At 35.2% G+C, this 17,804-nt stretch overlaps 1 protein-coding gene across 1 annotated transcript in view; it reads right to left on the reverse strand.

The window, feature by feature from the left end:
- The window catches only part of CNTNAP2 (contactin associated protein 2), a gene marked incomplete at both ends in the record, with an annotated part of 1,150,499 nt that overhangs the window by 318,710 nt on the left and 813,985 nt on the right, over positions 1-17,804 (reverse strand). The window contains one exon of the mRNA XM_084306678.1: positions 9,372-9,572. Coding sequence (XP_084162804.1) covers positions 9,372-9,572 — 201 coding nt within the window. The remainder of the gene's footprint in view (positions 1-9,371; positions 9,573-17,804) is intronic.

The following is a 17,804-nucleotide window of genomic DNA, read 5'->3' on the forward strand; positions in this document are numbered from 1 at the left end:
GCACATAAATCCTTAAACATACAGAAGTGAAATCCCTAACCCAAACAAAACAAAACTCTCATTACTTCCAAATCTCCAAACATTTGAAGATTTTGTTAAGGTATTTTTGGATCTGTGGGTGAAAAAAGGCTTAGTGGCACAGATTAATTATCTAGTATGCCTGATATTTTTTTTGGGGGGGAGCTGCTTGTAATTTCAGATTTTCCAGAAAAGAAATTGGTGCAGTATCTCTTTCAAGTAGCCTTGCTACTCGACACAGGGCTTTGCAAGAAACTATGAAAGCATAGTCCATGCCATAGGGAATGGATGATTAAAAAGAAAAGAATCTTTGATCTGTTATTTCTGTGTCATTCAAGAGCAACACCACTGTAAATGCTATTTAGATTTTATAAAAGTGTATATGAAATTGGATTAAGTTACAAATATCAGAGGTTCACATACAATAAAACATCAAAGAAGAATGAGTAAAGAGGAAAGAGAAAAAAAGATAAAAAGAAATTTTGAGATTGTCTGATGTTAGCAGAAATCAGAATTACTGTTTCTTAAGGTGATGGGAGAAAATAATTTGTTAAATAGTATGGCATGTTCCAAAATACACACATTTTTGTGGACATTTTTGTGGATTCAAGTGTGATACAACAGATTCATTACAGCTATTCATTTATGTAAGAGCTATGGTAGATACAACACTTTAGAAATAACTCGACAGATACAAAATAAGTCTTGAATTTATGAGTTAGTAGGATCAATGTTATAAGTTACAAGTATCTATTGCATATCTGCAGTTTAAACAAAGCGTGATGATCATCATTGTCTTAACAATTGTTGCAATGCACAGGATCTTAACAAGCTGCAAGTAAAACCCCAGTATTGGTTGTGGAGCTTAGGTTTGCTTTATAGAGTCTATGCTGACTACCAAAGCATTCCAGCTATTTTTGCAACGCAGTATGGGAGTAGTGTTCCATTAAAAACTACTATAGTGGGTCTGTTCTAGTACAACTGAGATAGCAGCATGTATTTACCAGCTGCCACTTTCTGAAACTCATTATGCTCTTTCAGCTAAGTTGAAAGCTGATTCCAAATCTTTAGCTGCTGCTTCTGAAATGCTGGAGTGCATTTCAATCTTCTGCATCTTGCTAGAGGCTCTGTTTTCATCATTGCATATGCCAATAAATGTTCAGGTTCAAAGTTTAATTTCCACCAGTAGATGCAGTAAGCATCCCTTTTTTCTTTTATTTTTTAATCTGCAGATCCATTTTTTTCCAGAAAACATGGCTATTGATTTTTATTCCTATTCCTATTAATCAAGTGAAATACCTTTCCCACTCCTTATTCCAAGAATCAAAGGCATATTGTGAGTCATTTTCCAAATGTCTTTTCATTAAAATTTCTAGCTTACAGAAAAACAGAGATTACTTTTATTCACCTTCTCACATTAAAGAGATCTCATATAACAAATCATTTCAAAAGATGCATCAAAAAGGATCATGCTGCAGTATTCCTTCTAAGAAGTTACCATTGTCTGGAGACCATCTCCTTTTATATAAATTCTCATATGCATATAGATTTACTTGTGCAAATCTAGAGATACCCATGGCTACAGTCATAAACACATAAAGGCACAAAAGTTCAAAGGGACAATGCACTCTCATTACCCAAATAGTGGCAAGGATGTTATGCTAAGCTGAATTTAAAATATGTCATAAATTTTGCATACTCCCTGTAGTGAAACTCCCTCCTCATACACACTTGGGCAACATTGTCTGGTCTAAGCAAGACACTGTTTTAACATTATCAAATGCATGCAGACAGAGTATGAAATCACTGAAGGGAATTCATGGAAAGAATTGGCTATATTATAAACAAAATGAGAAAAACTAGGGAAAATATATGCCGTATTATTCACAAGATGAAAAGGGAAAACTGTTTCAGGCACTCATTTTGAGAGAAGTCTAAAAAGCATTTAAGTAGACTGATTTGATGAATAATATAAAGCATACATAAAAAATGTAGTGAAAAAAACAATGTTCCTGGAATTAGATGTGTTTCAGGCTTTTCATACCACAAACTGCCAAACAGATGTTAATAATCATGCCATATCCATATTCAATTTTTACACATTCTTCTGTGTTCCAGGGATTTATCTAATGGACTTGTTATGAAAAACATGTATAATATAGGGGGTGGGATCTGATAACATTACTAATAACAGAAAGTAGTTTTAACAAGATGATTTAACAAGATGGTTCCAGTACTTCCAGTCAATAACTAAAAGAGACCAAAAGAGACATTTAAAGAGACTCCTGAGTGGCAGAAAGGCTTTCTAAGTGTACAACATAATATAGAAGAGAAAGCTCAATGCCCCAGACAGTCAGCTGGGAAAGCCCAGGTTATAATTTAGGAAACCCTAGATATAACCTTCAGTAAAAGGTACAGCCTCAAGAAATGAGTGTCATCACTAAGCAGAGCATATTCCCTCTGACAAATGAAGATGGAGAACTGGTAACAACAGATGTGGTGAAGGCTGAGGTACTTAACAACTTCTTTGTCTTGGTCTTCACTACTGGTCAGGCTTCCCACATCTCTTGAGTCCTTAAACCTCCATGCAGGGGCTGGGAGATCAGAGTCCCTCCCACTGTAAATGAAGAGCAAGTTTGGGATCTCCTGACACACCTTAACAATGACAAGTCTATGGGGCCTGATGACATGCATCCCAGGGTCCTGAGGGAATTGGTTGATGTAGTCATCAAACCACTCTCCATCGTATTAAAAAAATCATGGCAGTGAGGCAAAGTCCCCAGTGACTGGAAAAAGGGAAATATTCCCATTTTTAAAAAGAATAGAAAGGAGGACCCAGGGAACTATAGACCAGTGAGCCTCCCCTCTGTGCCTAGCAAGATTATGGAATAGATCCTCCTGGAGGCAATGTCAAGGCACATACAGGACAAGGAGGGGATATGGGACAGCCAGCATGGCTTCACCAAAGACAAATTGTGCATGACCAATCTGGTGGCTGCCTGCATCTCAACTGCATCAGTTGAGAAGGGAAGACCAACTGATGTCATCTACTTGGACTCCTGTAAGGCCTTTAATACAATTCCAGATATGAAGGGTGGACCATCTGGTGGATAAGGAATTACTTCAATGGCCACACCCAGAGAGTGGTGGTCAATGGTTCTATGTCCAGGTGGAGATGGATGATGAGCAGTGTCCCTCAGGGGTCTGTCTTGGGACCAATGCTTTTCAGTATCTTTATCAATGACACAGACAACGGGATTGAGTACTCAGCAAATTTAAATATGACATTAAGCTGAGTGATGCAGTTGATACAACAGAAGGAAGGGATGACATTTAAAGAGACCTGAACTATCTAGAGAAGTGGACCCGTGTGAACCACATGAGATTCAACAAGTCCAAGTACAAGGTGCTACACCTAGGTCAGAGCAATCCCAGACATGAGTACAGACTGGGAGAAGAACTCATTGAGAGCAGCCCTGCAGAGAGAGACTTGGGGATTCTGGTGGATGAAAAGTTCAACATGAGCCAGCACTACATGCTTTCATCCCAGAAGGCCAACTGCATCCTGGGCTGCATCAACAGAGGAGTGACCAGCAGGTGGAGGGAGATGATTGTGCCCCTCTGCTCTGACATTGTGAGGCCACACGTGGAGTACTGCATCCATGTTTGGGGCCCCCAGCACAAGAAAAATGTGGACCTGTTAGAACAAGTCCAGAGGACTCTTTGACTCTTTCCAGAGGACAGGTTCTTCTGTCTGTCTTTTAAGAACTAAAGGTAGTGAATCTTCTTCTGTAGTAGGCAGAACACATTTAGAGAGAGAGTGAATTTAAGAAAAAAAAAAAAAAAAAAAAAAAAAAAACATTTTGGAACATTCTGTTACAATTACAGAGTTAAATTTAAAATTCAGATACAACACCTTTTCTTAAAAAGATGTGGTAAACAAACTAAGTCTTAGAGCACTACAGTTATGCTTCCCATAAAGGATTTCTAATATTTTCAGGGCTATAATGAGCTACTATTACTTTTGACAAACAACAAAGAAAAATGTAGCCTCCAAAAGTTGTTTGTTTCCACTCATGCTTACAACACGAGTGTGTAAACCAAAGTGATGGGCAAGGACATTGCTTCTGCCACTCTTGTGCTTGAAAAAATCACTAGCAGGTGATATTCTAGAATAGTAATAGAGAGGAAGGGAACAATCAGTAAATTTCTTAAATCTGGATGTGAAAGTTTACAAGCATGTTTTGTGAAAGAGCAGTAAAAATTACGTGCTAACGTCTGAGCTACATTTGGAGCAGCTTCCACTCATCACTAAGAGAAGAAGAGTTCTGCAGTCCTGCAGACTATTTTTGAGAAACTCTTGTTAAACAGGTATTACAACTGCAACTACCACTCTACTTCAGTTAATGTCTAGAGATGCGGAAATTTAGATACTAAGTTCTGATTTGGATGGCTACTTAATAAAAATACCATACTTCAACTTTTAACTTTGTTTTTATTTCAGTCTACCTATAAATTTTGTTTATTACTGGTATTTCAACTAGCTTATTGTAACTAAAACAACTGAACAAATTAAGTTCTCTGTTCCACCTGCTAAACTCCTGAATTCATGAAGCTGCTGTCTTATTTACTCCAAAGAAAACAGGCATAAAGCAGTAATTCATGTGCTGTAGTAACTCTGCTTTATGCTTTTCATATGCTGCCCACAGGCTTCACTTTTTTTTTTTTTTTCTTGCTTAGTGAATAGCAATATAAATTGGTACACAACACGAACAGATCTTGTTCTGTATATCTGTGCTTTTAGCTCCCACACTCTGATTATTTGTTACAGCTCCTACAGTTCTGGGAAATGACAGACTCAAAGACTGTGAACACAGCAGCCCTCTTCCCTTCAGGTTGTCATTCCCAGGGGGAAGCAAAGAATGGCAGAACCAGCATGCTGTTCCCTCCCTATTTCAGGGGCTGAGATCAGTGTCCCATGGACAGTTTAATACCAAGGAAGTAGCAAGCAGGTGTTATCTCAAAGTCTAATGACAACAGTGCGTGAAAATATATAATTTTATTAACTAGTATTCTGCAGTCTATCAACATATTATTTCACTATCTTGTATATAATTTTCCTTCTTATAGCAAATAAAAAGATGTTTTTCCTCTAAAAGCACTGTGATTCTATACCCTTCTTTGCTTCTTTCATTCTCTTTAACCAGTGGGCACAAAAGAACTTCCTTCTATATCCAAGTTCCAGTTTGGAAATGAAGGAAATGTCCTGTTACCTCTCATACCAACTGGAATGTGTATGGGCATTGAGAACTCAGAAAACAGCTAGCTTGTCTTCAGTACTAAACATATCATTTTCTACTCAAAAAGGAAAGTTTCCAAGGTAACGAATAAATGAGGATATGAGAAATGTAAATTTAAAGGAGCAAAACAGTCTGGAGTTGTTGTTTGTTTTGTTTTTTTTTTTTTTTTTTTTTCTTCAAAATTTACATATACATGCATACTGTTATTAAGTTGGAATTATGGTCCATGGGTTTATCATTTTATTCATATATTAACAGTAATAGTTACTTGTATTGCCAAGATCAAGCCTTTATTGTGCTAATAACTGTATATTCACAAAGCAATTGCTGTATTAAAAAAAAAAAAAACACATCTAAATAAACAATACAGAGAATAAGATACATCAGCCTAATGTTGACTGAAATGAAAAAAAAAAAATCTTAAAGTTACAGAGAAAATCTCCATCAGTCAAGAACTGAACAGAGATCTCTTCGATACTTAGTTAATTGACATAAAGTCTATGAGACAACTGTGTCCACTATAGGTTCCCCATTTGAAAATGTCTTTCCCAGAAGTTTACAATACACCTATAATTATATAGTTTCCTGTGATAAGAAAATGGTGCATTTTCAGCAGAGTTGTCTGGTTTTGTGCTTTCTTAAGAAAGTTACCAAGCTGTCTTGATTGATTTTTTTTCTGGTGATCTTTTGTTAAGATTTTGAAGTAGACCCCTAGGTCTGCATATAATTTAAAAGATATTAGGCTGAAAGATCAAAACCAAACCAAGTGAAACCAAACAAAAAGTAAGGAAGAAGAACAAATTCCTGACAGTCTTTATTTACTGCTAGGCAAGCACTTTCATTCTGCTTTGAGCAGAAAATTGAACTTGATGACCTCCATCAGTCCCTTCCAACCTGAATTATCCTATGATTTTATGAGACACCTGTTTTCAGGTATGTTTTCAGAAGTCTCTCATGAAATCTCTGAATTTTCTTCTGAATTTACATGAAATATATGGCTTTCCTTTGCCTAAGTGGAAAGGCAATGGCATTGTGACATGTAAAATCACTCCCAATGCTTTCAGTGATTTATTCTGTGCAATGTCTGTGTCATTTGGCTTCATGAAAGTACATGATTAAGACTAAAAGACACAGACTCCAAGAAATAGAGACTCCAAATACTGACAATTTTTAGTTTGTACAGAATGAGAGCAAAATGTGTTGCTCTCAAAGCAACTGATAAATGAGAATTCTTGGACCTCTATGCCTGCAGCCACACATCCCCCAACAAAATATGTTTATAAATAGGAAAGCTTTCCTCAAATATAGACCTTCAATGCAGTTTCCAGTGCATTAATAAGTAATCAAAAAAAAATTAAAACAAAACAACAAAACTATTTAAGCTATTATTAGCAGCAAAACATGTATTACTGCCATTGTATATACTTCAACGACCTTGACAGGAAATGCATAACTAAGGAAGCAAAAGCCTTAGTTCACTAGTGTTTAGTTAATTACTTGTCATTAATGGATCAACAAACTGCTTCAGTCCTGACTGTGTTTAAATTATGTTAACCGAGCAGTTTCTGCCTGAGAAAGGATCATGTTTTTATCACATAATTGATGTGATACCCAAGAGGCAAAAAAGTGAAAAAGTTGAGCTGCTGCACTCTCTTCTCAGTTTTCTGTTCTCTTTGATGCAATTTAAAACAAAAGGACTAGTGTATTCTAAATGGTTACTGAAATGTATGAAAAGTGTAAAGGGAGAGTTCTGACTTAGAAAAGTATCTATGATCAAGGCCACAAATGGTGTCCTGATCCTATGAAGTCTGTAGAGATTTTACCACTGGTTTCAAAATAGTCTGAATTCCACTTTCTGAGGAATACAAAATGTCATTTTATTTCCTGTTTTGTTTTGTTTATTTATTTATATTATTTTTTTTTTTGGGGGGGGGAGCGGGTACAATACTGGAATGATTTATACAGAAAGCTCTGTAGTGGAAGAAGCTATGTAAGTACTTGGAGCTGTTCTCTCCAAGGGGGGAAAACAAACAAACAAACAAAAAAAAAGGATATGAAAAACTAGTTCCTTAGCTTAGATGTCATAGACAACAGCCAAGAATACAAAACATAGTAAAGAAAGAAAATGTGTTGGCCTCTCCCTCACTAACATACAAATCACTGCTGTGCTATGTGTAAAAAACATTAGAGGTGTTATGCAAACACTACAGTGTGATTAGTTGCTACTATTTAGGTTAAAGTTATCTGTCTTTATTGTTTCTTTCTTCCACTCACAGGAAACAAACAAATAACAACAACAAACACTTTGTAAAATACCTCCAGAAACTCACTTTCCAGACCAAGAAACCATTTTATAAAGAGTTTAATTTCCCTTTCCATACAAAAGGTGAAAACATGGAGAAAGAGGTATCCGCAAAATACACCCAATATACACCCATTTCTGAGAAATTAAAAAATGTACATATATGGAATTGATTATTCCTTTTTTTTTTTTTTTTTTTTAACTGTTCCTAAAATAAATTTGTGTGCTGCTTAATTGCTTTAAATTTGAAAGCAGCTGGAAACAACTGCAATTACAGTATATATTTCTTTTACTACAATATAAGCATATACTAACAAATATAATTTGGTCCTGAAACAATAGTCCTATTCATTCAACGGAAGAAAATCTAACACTGTACTCTGTGTAAACCATGAGTTTCTATGTACATTATCTGTAGCTCAAGTCCTCAAGTAAACTTACCTTCTAATTACCTGCCCAAAAATATATCCATACGCTACACTTTTGAAGCATGTGCAAATAGCACTGGCAGAATCTAATCACAGTACTTCTAATTATGAACATGATTCAGAATCTCCTATACATTAAGTCCCAAGAAAGAGGAAATTATTTCCCACTTTGCAGAGTCTCTTTGCTATGCTAAATTAAGCAAAATAATAGCAACAGAGACAAACCATGCATTAGAAATATTTCAAAAACAGCAGGGAGGAAGGAGAGGAGTAACAAGCATTACAGTATCTATTAACTAAGGAAACGCTTATGGAAATTGTGATAAGACACGCGTGCATGCCAAATGAATCCTTATCTATACCACCAAAAGAAAATATGCCAAAATAAATTCATGAGAGGAAGGAGCTTAATGTATAACACTGTAAGCCATTAGCTTCATCTGAAACACATTGAACTGCTTATATCACAATGTACTTATTTCACAATCACAAAAAATATTTTGTGTTTCCACATAGAACCCAGTCTTCATGAATTGCCATTAGAGATTTACTTAACATCAAATGCTATCATACACAATTAGAGCATAGATACAGTACTAGGTGCATATTAATAGTTTCTAAAAATAATTCCTTCTTTATATGCTGTTTTACTAATTCTGCAACCAGTAATAGTTTTATCAGTTATAGGTAAGAGTTGTTGAGAAGGTACATATAGCATTACTAGGACTGTTCTTTTCCAGTAAAGCTACAGATCAAAATGAAAAACTTATAATGACTCTAACCTGGCATATTGTATTTCTGACACAACCACATTACTGACCATACCAGTGTGTAAGGCGCACAAATAATTTTAATTATCACTAAAAATACTCCACGTTTAAGAAAACTGTTTCAGAGATATTAGTTGGAAAATTCCAATACTTATTCATCCAGTTCCTTCAATGACAGTAGCATATGAAGACAGACGACCAAAATGCAGGACAAAGGTCAAAGCAATATTTCAATATCTCCAATGATTAAACTTCCAAACCCACCCTGTTTACCAAAAATGGGAGGTTTAAGAAGGAACCAATCTGAGAGAACATGCAGAATTGTGATGTGAAAAAAAAAAAAAAAAAAAAAAAAACAGTAGTAAGAAAAAAGGCAAACTTTCTAAACAAGATAATTTATTCTGTGTTTTCAATTATTTACCTCTGTGTGAGGTGTGTAATGAAGGACAACAAAGATATGCTCTCACTGAGTGGACTGGTCTAGCAGCAATCTCTGATGATTTGTTCAGTGTCTTTGACACTGCATTTAACAGATAACCCATTCTCAGCCTACCTGGTGTATTAAGCAGCCGGGACATCTTGCAAGAATATGAGATAAACTGCTCACAGTATTCAGCACTACTGGTAATGGCAGAAATCTGGTCCATCGTTGCACTGTAGTTGAGCTGCAGTACAGATAATTTTTCCAAGCTGTTGCCTACCACAGAAGTCTGCGGTTGCAGATCATGATAGACAGTTGTCCATACTTTATCCTCTGAAATAGAGAGTGGAAAAAGACAAGACAAGAATTGGTAAAATAAAGACAGTTGAACCGAATTAAAATAAATCTTGGCCTTTGATAAAAGTTTAAAGTGTTCTGTAAGATGGTTTTGAGTGGGCAGCAGGGAAGAAGTCCATTGCATGTTAAGTCATCATATGAGAGCATAGCTCCAACAATGACAAACTGCTGAAAGGATGAAATGCTGATTACCATTGTAGTCTTGATAACCGATGTAGAATCATAGGATGATTTGGTTTGGAAGAGGCCTTTAAAGGTCATCTAGTCCACCCCATCTGCTTTGGACAGGCATATCTCTCACTAGATCAGTTTGCCCAGAGAGCTGTCCAACTTGCGCTTGAACACTTCCAGGGATGGGGCATCCACAACATCTCTGAGCAACCTGTTCCAGTGTCTCACCACCCTCAAGAGCGTCCTCCTTATATGTGATCTAAATCTACCTTATTTCAGTTTAAACCATTACCCCTTGTCTTATCACTGCAGGCCCTTGTAGAAAGTCTCTTTCCATCTTTCTTATATGGGCCCTTTAAGCAGGAAAGGCTGCAATATCATCTCCCTCGAACCTTCTCTTCTCCAGGCTAAACAATGGCATCTCTCTCAGACTTTCTCCATAGGAGAGGTGCTCCAGTCCTTCTGCTGGGAGCCCAAGAGCTGCATGCAGTACTTGAGGTGGGGTCTTACAACAGTGGAGTAGAGGGGAAAAATCACCTCCCTCAACATGCTGGCCACAGTTCTTTTGATGCAGCCTAGGATACAATTGACATTCTGGGTTGCAAGCACACATAGTCAGTTCATGTTTAATTTTTTATCCAAGTCTTTCTCCTCATGGCCACTCTCAACCCATATATTCCCCAGTCTGTATTGATGTTGGGGATTGCCCCAGTGCAGCACCTTGCACTTGGCCTTGTTGAATTTCATGAGGTTCATGTGGGCCCACCTTTCAAACTTGTCCAGGTCCCTCTGTGTGGCATCCCTTCCCTCTAGAGTGTCAACTACATCACTCAGCTTGGTGTCATCCACAAACTGGCTAAGGACACCTCCCTGCCTTCCATATGCCTTAACATGGTTTCTGGGAGGATCTGCTCCATGTTCTTACCTGACACAGAGGTAAGGATGATTTGTCTGTAGTTCCACAGGTCCTCCTTTTTACCCTTTTTAAAAATGAGTATATACTGTAATACTATGTACTGTATTCTGTGAAGAAGCTTCCTAAACAACTGATGATAATAGTGACTTATGGAAATAATAAGGATTAACTTTGTTCAAAAATCAATTAGAATGACACAAGGCTGATGCTTTAAAGATTTAAGCTTTCTCTGTGAGGAAAATTCACTATGCATGGGAAGTTTCTATGGGCTAGATTGAAATACTGCTTTGTAGTACACGTTAGGGACATACCAGATTCTAATGTGATTACATCTTTTAATTTTTAATACTGAAAACAGTGTAGTTTATCAATGAACACATGAATAATGTCTCCCACTTTTTTAACCAAGCTGTGTTCCAAGGAGAAACAAAAAATTAGCAATTCACCTACCATGTTATATAGAGACCACATGAGAATTTGGTCAAAAGCCTGGGATGGAAGTTTACTGAAAATTTGTTTTTGAAAAAGGAGTGATATAGATTATACATTCTTTGACAGCAATGTCTCATTTTTTGGCAGAAAGTGCTGCACATTTAAGAGTTCTAACATGTTAGAAAGGCCATTTAGAATCTCACCTTGGATTTCTGAGCCAGGAAAGACCCCTAGACTAGCCATTAGAAAGCCATAGGAACAGCATTAGCAATAAGAGTTGAACTGGGCCTCACATTTGTGAAGGGAGCTCTTTTCAAGATACTAGATTCCAGACAATGTAGCCCTGACACTTCCCCTCACACTGAGGGAATTTCAGGCTTTACTGTGGACGCTGTATAAAGGAATACGGAAACATACTCATGGATGGATCTAGGTTGCTTTTAAGTAGAAAGGGAGAAAACTAGCACTGCACAGCTAGAACATTTTTTTTTTCCTTTTTAGACTTAGTCTTATATGTTAATGTGATAATATTTCCCAAGGAAATCAGCTAGATATTTATAGTTTGAAAATAATACCATCTTCTTTCGTTGTTCCAATTTTTCAGAAACTGCTTGTTAGTTGACACCATTCTTCAGTACCATTCAGTCAGTAATCTGCTTGAGAACTACAGCCAACTTTAGTTACAAAAATGGTAATGCAAATAGTTCATACTACCTTAAGTACTTGTATTATCATGATTTATAGAATTGCTCTCATGTAGCTGAGAACAGGATGTGGTAATCAAAGTTAACATATCAAAATCTAAAAGAAAAGCATATTTTATGTCAATAATATACAGAAATCTCATATAAGGAATCTCATTTGGAGGTGAAAAATGTATCCTAGTTAACTGTAATTTGATATATACTCCTGGAAATTATTGGTATGAATATTCCCCTAATATACTGGCAATTATTTTAAGAAAGCATAACTTATAGCTATTTCTAACCACAAGTGTTTAGAGACAATTTTCAGGACAGTATAAGAAGCTGAAGAGCTGTGTATATGACTTCTGTACAGTGAAACACACCTTTAAAGAACAGAGGTCACATACCAATTATAATGCTAAGAGCCATCATCTGTAAAACATTCTGTGTTTATGACCTTTAAAATTCAAATTAATAAAACTATATTAAAATGAGCTAATGTTGAGAATGGTTATTAATAATCTAAGGATAATTATAGTACTACTGTAACATCTTTATCATAGCCATTACAAACAAAGGAAATTAAAAGTTAATGTTTAAAAGCTATCCAAGTATGTTTTAAATTTCAAAAAAATATGCAATAACTTTACAGAGAAGGGCATAAGAGCAATTTAAACCAAATTAGGGGAGTTTTGGTTGTTTGTTTTCTGTGATACTGCATGGGACAGTCACCATTTTCTGGGTTTCAATGACAACGTATTCCTGCACCTTAGTCCATTGTGTAGTATTTTCTTTGAGGCTGGTCAAAATTGCCTAAAAAGTAGTGTCTAAAAAGTAGTGATTAAAAAGTAGTTTAGACAGCCAGTGTAGGAGCTGGGCTTTGCCTTAAATTTGAAACTCATACATAACCACAGAACTTTGAGATAAGACATAGCAGTTGAGCAAAAAAACGTACATAGTAGAAACCTTAATGATTATGTAGAATATATGCTTATGAACAATCTCATTATGTCATTAGCTCATAAAACCTAAGAGACTTTTGAGTAGTGTTGTAGTTTAAGAATGTAGGCTGGATAGTGATAAAGTTCCTTTTGATATCATAATAACATTGAGAAGCAAGAATTATCTCATCTGCTGACTTGAGTGAAAGATAAATTATACAATCATAATTAGGTAAAGCATCATTGCTAATCAGGTTGACTGCATTTCATTTTTCCCCAAAAGTAAATCCTATGCAGAGATTTCAGTTAAGTTCAGTGATATTTAAAGTTGGAGTAGTCTACTTTATTCTATCATTAATTTACACTAAAAAGGTGGATTTTTAGAAAGATAACTTTCTTAGCTTCTTTGTCAGAAAATAATTTATTTGTGAAGTATCAGAAGAGAAGTTCTGCCATTGAGGTGAGTGATGTAATTTGGGATGAATCCCTTACACTTTCCTTACAAATAATGTTGAACCACAGATTTAAGCAGAGAACAGAATTCAATGCAGTTTTGCAACAAGCATCTTTGTAACACAGGGAAGAAGAAAAGTAATGTGTGCATTGAAAACTTAGCACCTGTCCCACACTGTTCCATCTCTTGGCCTCAACCTGTCCACATTTCAAGAGGATGTGACTTGCCTTCAGTAGAAGAGACTAGATACTTCCCATTGACACAGAAGCATAGGCGCTCCCTAACAGTAATCATTATATTGAAACTAGATTTCCCACTGGAGGACAACAGCTAATGGTCATCAGAAAGATAATTTGCTCCCAGATGACCACTTAGTCATTAACATGCAATTCCTAGAAAATGCATTCTCCTTTTTTAAAATTATCTGTAAATCATTCCAGCTGTAAAGGAATAATTACTATGGAAAAGTTTTTTGCTTTGTAAAAATCGTATCAGTAATCATAGATTATTAATAGAATGTATGAGGTTATTTAGTAGGACCAATCTTATTAACTCCAAACTGGTAAAATATTTGATACAAATATAGAAAAAAAAAAGAGTCCATCTAAATTAGTCTATGTATTACTCTGTGCTGAAGCACTTTCTCCCCCACAGACAGATATTATAGCGAGATGAAGATTAATCCAAAAATAACATAAAAAAAAAGGAAATGACCACCTATTTCCTCAAAAGGCAATTAAAGTGACATTCATAATTTATTCTTTTCAAAACACCATTCCATTGCAATGCCTCTTTTACAGTCCTGCCCACTAACTAATCATGATGATGTAATTAGTAACGATTCAATAATCACTAGCTATTCTAATTATCTAATCAAATATTAATGCAAGAGATTTTTCCCACTTAATACTTAGCCTATTTTGTTATGCTGGCGATAGTATTTACAACTATTCTGTATCACTGACGGTCAGTGTTTCCTGTAGCTAGTGGTTAGAGAAATTTAAAATCTATTTTACTTATTATTGAATCATTACCAATCATTATTAATGAATTATTTTATTAGTGAACCATTTTGCTTTTTTTTTAGTGAAACACAATTAATATATACTGTAAATATGTCATTGCAATGAAATGGTGTTTCCTAATTCATTTGATTGGTGCTCACTCAAGCAAGAAAACTTGCTTCTTGCAGAAAAGTCAAGTAAGATTTAGTAGTGTTAATTAATTAGAAATAAAATTTGAAAATAAACTTTAGAAAATATGATCCATAAATTTCACAAGCATAAACTTTTTTGTTGTTGTTTTCTTTTTTTCTTTAATCTTCAGATACATTTAACACCATTATGGTTCTGCTTTTTAAGTATTAATGGGCTTATAGTGTTAAGATTTTTACTTTTTTTTTTCACTCAAGAAATCAGAAAAGAGACTTCTTTCTCAGAAACCATCCTCTCTCTGTCTCTGGTGAAAGCTCAGAGGCTTTTTTAATGGACACACTTTCGTGACCTTAAATTTGGCTGACAATTTTGATTAATATCATCTGGTAATGATGACTTTCATCATACTCACCCACACAGTGGTTCTTGATTGAAGTCTCAGAGAAGATAATTTTGAGAAAACCTGGTCATCTCAAATAAGTCATATTCCTTTGATGACCATCATTATTTACAAATCCAGAAGTAAAGACTGCAAGTCCACTCCGATATTTGGAGTCCATTCTGTCTGTCAGTCATAAGCAACATCAACACTTCAGAAGCTCTAATCCTCAAGCTGATGACATTTCTTCTAGATGACTGTCTTATTGATCACTAACATCATGGAGCCTAATTACTCTTTATCCAAAATATTGCTCATCATGTACCAAGTCTCTTTCTGTTTAGTAGACTTTTTGTGAACTTGTAGGCAGAGGACTGAGGATAAGTGATCTGTGCTGATAACCAGTACTAAACTGCTGAAAATTCTCACATCTGTAACTTGTTAAAATCAGATGTGCATATTTAGCATTCAGATAACATGGAAGGATGTGATAGCCACAAGCTCAGTTAACATAAGTGTAAGGTAATACCTATGACAAAGGCAGGGTGAAGTAATTTCAAGATGCAATAAAAATTATATCCATCTTCCTCTGCTGCTGGGTGCTTTGCACTTGTTAAGAAATGATGCCTGCAGGTCCTTTTGGATTTCTACCTACCATTTTACAATTGTATTGCATCAACATTCAAGAACGCATTTCTTTCCCACATGTCAGCCTTATGAAAGCTGCCTCTTTACTAGACATCATGATTTTTACTATCATCATTTACTATCATTTGTCACTTCAAATTAGATTACTGCAATGTGCTCTACAATATGCTACACTACAAATCACTCAAGAAACTATACAAGACAGACCATTTTAAAGTGGACTGCCTTCTAGGGAGGATAAAAATTGCAATGGTAATCACCTCATATTATGAGATCTCCAATTTTATTTTCCAATAAGAACATACTTGGTATTTCAATTTCTGTTGAATTGTGTGGGATGGTACCTCAACAGTCATTAGCAATGTCATTAAACATTTTTTTTTTTGAAGCAATGTTGTAGACAGAAAATCTGATGTATACAAATGATGTCAAAAAAAAAAAAATTACAGCACATGGTACCCTTTTCTCCCCCCTCCTTTATAACTATATATATATAAATATACTCTTCTATGTGGAGAATATATATATATACACAAGTTTCAAAATATATGTAGCAGTTTGAAACTAATTCAGCTACAGAGTTCAAAGGAGTTACAGTTGGTTTATAAAAATGGGAAATAAAGGCTCCATTGAAGTTAATGAGTGTTTTGACAATCTCGCCTGAGATTTGCAAATGTCAATTTTGCAATAAAAATACTCTGGTGATAAGAATTCTATTGCTCTCATCTCACTAATACAGCAAATGGTTTCAGATCAGAAAAATCCAATGTCCTGAGGAAATAACTAACCAAACAAAAAGAGTAAACAAAGAATGATCTTATGGACCAAACTCTACTGAAATCAAAGTCAGTAAGTTTATTAATTGTATTTAGGTGTGGAATTAATCAATCCCAAAACATATTTCAACTATTGCTTCAGTTATTTCCTCCTTTTACTTTTTTTTTTTTTTTTCTTTTCACTGTTTCTTCATCAAGATAACAACACATTTTTAAATTTAGTTACCATCCACTGGTTGGATATTTTCCTTTTTAATTCTTACAGACATTATCATCTGAGACAATGAAACTGTGCACTTCTCTTTGTGTTTATGCACTGTTGTGATAGTTCATGAAGAGGAAAATCTCTTACTTATTCTGTGAACTTACTGTGATACTGAACATAAGTTTATCATATATAAATTAAATATATAATAAATTGTTCAGGTGCTTTACAAGATACAGTGTAAAGATGTGACCAAATGAAAGTTTTCAGAGAATATTCTGTTATCAGAGAAGTGATAATGAAATCACATGGTTGTTCCTACATGATTTGTTGGAAGCCTTAGGTGGTTTAATGATGTGATAAACAGAAGAGTTCTTATCAAAATTATTCAAGATGATTTCAAAACATACAACACAGTTGTGAAAAGCTAATTTCAAGAGTATCTCAAGAAACAGAACATAGATCACTTTAAAAAAAAAAAAAAAGTGTAGCAACATAGAACATTGTTATGGTGAAAAACAGTACCTGTATGGTAAAAGCTTAAATCAGATTTGAGATCTAATGTAGAAAATGACTGCATATGGGTACTAATAGGAACAAGAATTTAAAAATCATCATATACTGGAAGGAACAATAAATAATGAGACACAGTACAGCCATACAAAGGAAGACTTGGATCATTTACATGTCTAGTCTAACAGATGGCAATTGGAGTACAATTTAGATTGAGGAACATTAAATTCAAGAACAAAGGAGATAAAATAATTTACAGTATATATATATGTATATATATACAGTATTTATAAATAAAATATGGGCAAAGGGACTTTCTACAAGGGCCTGTAGTGCCCTTGTAGGCAAGGGGTAATGGTTTAAACTGAAATAAGGTAGATTTAGATCACATATAAGGAGGACGCTCTTGAGGGTGGTGAGACACTGGAACAGGTTGCTCAGAGATGTTGTGGATGCCCCATCCCTGGAAGTGTTCAAGCGCAAGTTGGACAGCTCTCTGGGCAAACTGATCTAGTGAGAGATGTGCATGCCCATGACAGATGGGGTGGACTTGATGATCTTTAAAGGTCTCTTCAAATCCAAACCATTAAATGATTCTATATATCACCTGGTATTGTAAAACTGGAAAGCTCACTTGCATGCATCTTAAAGTGACCTTCAGTTCATTTTAGCTTATCATTGGAACATATCCACCAAAAAAAAAAAATATAAAAAAAAATCAGCCTACTGCCTGACCTTTTATTTTAGCAATGAATTCTTTACTTCTATTTAATTCTTCTAAAGAATTCTTTAGCAATGATGCTATGATTTTTAGAATTAATGAGAAAAGTACCACAGTTTGAAAAGTTTATTTGGAAGGATATCTTGAGGAAAAATGGTCATCAATGCTTTTCAGTGTACTAGTTTGAATCTTAAGAAACCATTTCCTGGACT

The sequence above is a fragment of the Netta rufina genome, assembly GCF_964035555.1.
Source record: "Netta rufina genome assembly, chromosome: 2".
Taxonomy (NCBI): Eukaryota; Metazoa; Chordata; class Aves; order Anseriformes; family Anatidae; genus Netta; species Netta rufina.